This window comes from Vigna angularis, chromosome 2, assembly GCF_016808095.1.
Source record: "Vigna angularis cultivar LongXiaoDou No.4 chromosome 2, ASM1680809v1, whole genome shotgun sequence".
Lineage (NCBI taxonomy): Eukaryota > Viridiplantae > Streptophyta > Magnoliopsida > Fabales > Fabaceae > Vigna > Vigna angularis.
In genome coordinates, this window is record NC_068971.1 from 7,414,986 (window position 1) to 7,420,832 (window position 5,847).

The following is a 5,847-nucleotide window of genomic DNA, read 5'->3' on the forward strand; positions in this document are numbered from 1 at the left end:
TATATGTAAAATTGTTATTTTTTTACTTTCATAGTAAATATATTACAAATAATGTGTGTTTTCTTTTCTTGCTAAATAATTTACTACGGATCTTGTCATCTAGTATTATTTCAAAGTCATTGATGAAGAAATCCAAATAATGTTTGTTATTCGAACTTGCATTGGTATTGTATTAGAATTCATTCACAGTGTATTATTGTTAACATTTTTTTTTCTTAATCCATTAATATTATGTAATAATATTAAGTGACCCACTTATCTCACCAAACTTTGAAAATTAATTAAACTTGATTATTGAAGCATGGAATTATTTTAAAAACAAAATAGTAATGTTTTTGGTTTAAATAGTAATGTTTTTGGCGTTGAGAATATTACAGAAATTATATGTCCTCTTAATTACAAAGAAAGCACATTTTAGAAATGACACTACTAATAGGTATCAGATTCAAGGTGAGAAATTAAGACATGTCTTTGAAAGCTTAATAATGATTTCGGATTAATTAAACCTGGGTTTCATTATACATGCGAATACACGCACACCTATCAATCAATCGATTATAAGTATTACAAAAATGTCACATGAAATTATTACAATGATTGTCGTCTAATGTCATGCAATAGAATAATAATTACTTCTAGTTATTATAATTATCAAGAGTAATTATTATTTAAAATAATATTGGATTGGTTTAGTTAAAGTTAAATTATAAAATACTCAGTTTTCTTTAAATAGATAAGATTTACTTTGTACTCATACAAATTATTTATTTAAAAACAAAAATTTCTTGATTTATAAAAAAAATACAAAAGTGAATTTAACATAGTTAGTTTTCTTTCAATAAAAATAATAGCTTTTGCATTAAAATTGTGTGTAAAGTTGAAAGAAAAAAAAAATGATAAGTTTTAAAAATGTTTTTTTTTTATAAAAGAAGTTTTAACAATTTTTAGTTATTTTTCGAATGTATTAGATAAAACATAAAAAAGCCTTTATTTATTTTCTTTATATTTTCTTTACAGGGTAGTGGCTACAGTTTTGGATGAGCTTAAACTGAGAGCCAGAATTCTCTGCTGCCTCTACACAACCACATCCTTTGTGGCAGAAATCCGACCCACTCAATACGTTCTCTCTTTTTCTTAAACTGTTATGCAATAGGTAATTAACGGTCTGTATTCAGCTGTACATTGGATGTAGGATATTAAGTGCTGCAGAGGATCTGATTTATCAAACTCGATAGTGGTTAGATAGACAGATAGATATAGATCCCATGTCTCTCACACCACGCAAAGGGAATAACCGGTAATTGTTCACTTTCACTACCCTTGAATCCACCTGCTATAGCCGGTAACATCGCCGATAAACAAATCATCCCTATAAAAGCCAAAGCCCCTTCATTTTCTTATAGTTGCTTCTCAGTTTCAACCTCATCATCGTCGTACGCACGTTCTGGTCCTTCGCGGATCGTGTCGCGTTTAGTTTCTGTAAGTTAATCACCTTCTCTCTCTTTTTTATTTTTTATTTATCAATCTCTTTGTATGTTGATCGTGGAAAAAGAAAAAATCGTTGATGATTATGGCACCTGGTCTGAGTGATGGGGGTGTAGCTGTGTGGATTGTGTTCTAGGGTTTGATTTTGATTTGGTTTTTATGGTTTGTTCCGTCTTTGGATCTCTGTATGGGGTAGTTGTTTTGTTTCGATTTCGTGGTCACGTCTTTGCATTTTTGTTGCGTAACCAACTGTGCATGAATTGGTGGTTGAGTCCATTGGATTGGTAGAGCTTGTTCGGTTTATTGGATGGAATTCATGATATCAGTTTTGGATGTGAGGATGGAAAACTAATATGGAATTCGTGATTGGTGAAAGAGTTTGTAATTTATTTTCATGGTGTTTTTTAATTGAAGGAGAATAAATGAAAAATAAAATTTTATGAGGTAAATGTCTTTTTTGCCAGAAATTTGGGTAGTTTTTTAGGATTTGTTTTCTGAAGTAATAGCGAAAATTGCACTAAGATTTTTTTGTTGGAAATTTGCGTCTGTTTATGAAGTTGGTTTAGAATTTTGGTATTGTCGCTTTTGTTTCTTTAGAAGTTGAACAATGTTACCTCCTTGCACATATTCATAAAATCTCATCATTATATCTCCTTTCTACAATGCAATTCAATGACTCTGCACATGGTTGTGACACTTCTTTTTTCAGGTGTGATAGTTTTCTTATTTATTATATTGATTGTTAAATCATACTTTTGTGGCATTAAATTGATCCCCCCACCCTACTTGCTCCTTGCATGTACGCATTTCCATTTATGTTTACCCTAAGTTGAATTAGAATTTGACTTCATTCTTCTGATGAAGACAAAAGATGGCAGACAATGAGGACGGAGGGGACAAGACTTCTCGTGGGAATGAATGGGAGGTTGTATCTCTCACGGCATCGACATATGCAGCTGCTCCTGGTCCTGATGATGTTGAGATGAAGGATGATGGGAGAGAAGGTTCATTTGTACAGGATGAAGCAGAAACGTCACGTGCTTTATTCATGTCTGGTCACTTTGTCTTTCCACCCAGTCAGCATGAAAACTTGCCTATGGAACCTGATAACAGTGAGATTCATGATGATTCTGGAGACAAAGATGTTACCTCCGAAGAGACTGTTGAAGAACTGACCAGACCAAGTGGAAAAGACGAAGAAAACTTGACACTACCAGGATTAGAAGTTTCAGAAGAGTTTGAGGGAATGCGTTATTTTGATCAGAAAATTAATAGATTATCTGTTCGTGGTAAAGAGTTTGAGGAAGGTACAACTCTTCCAGATTTTGGTTTGATTGAAAAGGGGGAGAGTATGTATGACCCGGAAAAATACACTTCTTTCCAAGGTGAAACAACAATTGGTGGTGTAACAGCATATGGTGAAAGCATAGTTGAGCCTGAAATAACTGAATCCGAAGGGTCAAATGTGTCTTCTGATTTATCACTGTCAAGGAACTCTTCCAAAGATAAGGAATACAACACTTCAGATCTTCCCTGTGGAGCTTGGTGGAAACGAAGAGCTGCCTCCTTATATGCTCATGCCAAACAGACAAATGCATTATGGTCTGTTTTCATTGCTGCTACTGTGATGGGTCTCGTAATGCTCGGCCAGCGTTGGCAGCAGGAAAGAGCTTTACAACTTAAATGGCAAATCAGTATAAATGATGAGGTATATCCATTATCATCTTGCGTTCTTAGAAACGTTTTATGTTAGCATATTTTATTTCATACATGATCAGAAAATATATGTATATGATGAATGGTGTAAGGTTGTCCAAAGTCATACATAATTCACAAGCAAGTCGCTGTTCTAATGTGTTATAGACAATATGCTTGATTCAATTCTGTAATCTCTTCTATTGATTGATTATATGACTCTAGTAATGAACAATGGACTCATCATTAACCAGTATGTCACTATATAACACTATTATGTCATTGACACTGGACAAAATCTGATAGTGTAGTACAGTGATGAATAACAATGAAGATATTTTTTAAAAAGCTAAAGTTTATTGATGGAAGTTTGGAACTGGGGAAAAGATTTACTCAACCAAAGAAGTACAGGAACAAAGTATTAGAATCTTGAGTCATTGACCCTCCACCCCATTACATTGCAATGTCCCAATCTTTCAAAATATATTGGCTGCCCAGTATTTATGTATTTAATATACTTGCCAAAGTAACTTTCATCTTTCTTATCCAGCAGCATGTTTTGAACTGTACCTTCTATCCAAAAGAATCAAGTTTAATTCCACACCGCTGCAATGATTGTGTATCATCTTCACCTGTACATCTAATTAGTCCAGCTGTTGAAAACATGTGACGTCCTTGGTATCTTTATGGGTGGTAACAATGTCTTGAGGCAAACGATCGTGTGTGCTGATTTTATACAAGAACGAACTTAATTCCACTGTAATTTAAGAAGGTCATGCTTAATTTTTTGAGCAATGTAATTATTTATTGTCCTTATCTGAAACATGGGCAGTGTTAGAACTTTTGAAAAATTATATCTTTGAATTTTCCTATCCTGTAGAGAAGCATAAATCTTACTACAGATTCAAGGTGTTTTTTGTCAACTTGAGGCCTACTACATCAGCAGAAAGAGTGCCACGAACTCTTTTTGTGCAATTCTCTCTAGCTACTCTGTTTGATTTCTCGTATTACTTCAAAAATTCTGACATTCTCCATCTTAATGCTTCCACAGGCGAGGAGCAGGGTGCTTGCTCCCATTATTCGACTCAAAGACGTGCTTGTTGGTGGCCACCGTCGTGGTTCCTTGATCAGGGGAAGCTCCTCCAGTGAAAGTTAAAGTACTTGGGGAAAAGGTGGCTAAGTGCACGCGGCTCCTATCCTTGTGGTAAGTGAAGATGATGACGAAAAATTGTCAGAGAGAGGTTAAGAATGAAAAGTGCTACGTTTGTGAAATCCAGGTTTGGTAGAAGGATCGGTTGACCTTTCCCAATTATGAATGTCAGTGATCAAACATTATATGCTGTGGATTTTTTTCATCTTTATATTGACTATAGCATTGTATAGCTATTGAAGTTATTGAACTTGGTAAGTTATGTATTCTGATAATGTGAAATTGGCAGTTTAAACACGAAAGATGTAAATGAAGTGATTGCTTTAATGGTGAGTATTTAGTTTTCCTTTGACTCTGTCAACTGCGGAGTTTCTAAACTGTAATAGACTGCATGTTGTGGATACATGGTTATAAATTGATAGATATTGTTCAACAAAGCATGCACAAATGAGAACAACTACGCGTGTAGTGAAATGTTGCCTATGTGAAATTTAGATTATGTCTGTAACTGTAATCATTTGGATCTTTATTCTTTCAAGATGCTAAGTTTTCAAACGACAAAGTTGATTATCTCTGTTAGCTTGTTTGTGATTAAGGTCCCGCATTACCGGTACAATGATCTCGTGTCTCTCTGTTTTTTTTTCCTTGTAAAACATCTGATTGAACTGGTTCATATGATTCACCAGTCAGTTTTTTGTGAATAAATTCTCTATTTTATCACCAAAGTATTATTATTTTTCAGTTTAATAGATTTTTTTTTGTCTCAATATTTGTCAAATTTATCTCGATTTTTTTTTACAATTTAGTTTTTATTTTAATTTAAAAAAAGTTAATGTGGTTTATTTTGTTAATATTGCTATAATGACTAACAACAGAGTGGAATTTGACACATATGGAATTTTCAACTTAGATGGATGCATGATCTTTTTAATTATTTACTGGTGTGAAAATGTATATTGTGAAAATTGAATACAGAAGTAGTTTCTTATTATCATGAAAAAAATTACATTGGTCGTGAATAAATAAAAGCCAAACCTAACATAGTCTCACCTTCCACTAACGTCAACATCAATCTAACATTCCTTTTGACTAAAATGGAATACTTGAGAAAATAAATCTGAAAAATATTTGAAGAAAAAGAAGTTTATTAAACATTTTTCTCTCTCCTAAATGGTAAAACTATGTAGTTTTCAGAGTATAAAAAATCATAATACTTTTTTGAAGTATTGAAAAATTGATTAAACTGTTCATTAAAGTGAAAATTCACAAACACATTATTGGACGAAGATTTATCGAACGGACATACATTAATACACAATCTGACGAAACTCAATTTCATTTGGGATTCAAATATATTTAAAGACTAAAATGCAACTTTATTTATAGTATTATATATACATATATATATATATATATATATATATATATATATATATATAGATATAGATATAGATATATATAATATTGAAAACTTTAATCTTCAATAAAATAAAATAATACTTTAAATTTATAAACTA

General features: G+C 32.4%; 1 protein-coding gene across 1 annotated transcript; it reads left to right on the forward strand.

Moving 5' to 3' along the window:
* Positions 1-1,279: 1,279 nt before the first annotated feature.
* Positions 1,280-4,680, forward strand: LOC108329670 (ATG8-interacting protein 1). The gene is made up of 3 exons (XM_017564001.2): positions 1,280-1,479; positions 2,350-3,193; positions 4,232-4,680. Exons 2-3 carry the CDS (start codon positions 2,357-2,359, stop codon positions 4,334-4,336), a joined length of 942 nt encoding a protein of 313 aa, XP_017419490.1. The 5' UTR covers positions 1,280-1,479; positions 2,350-2,356; the 3' UTR covers positions 4,337-4,680.
* Positions 4,681-5,847: the final 1,167 nt, after the last annotated feature.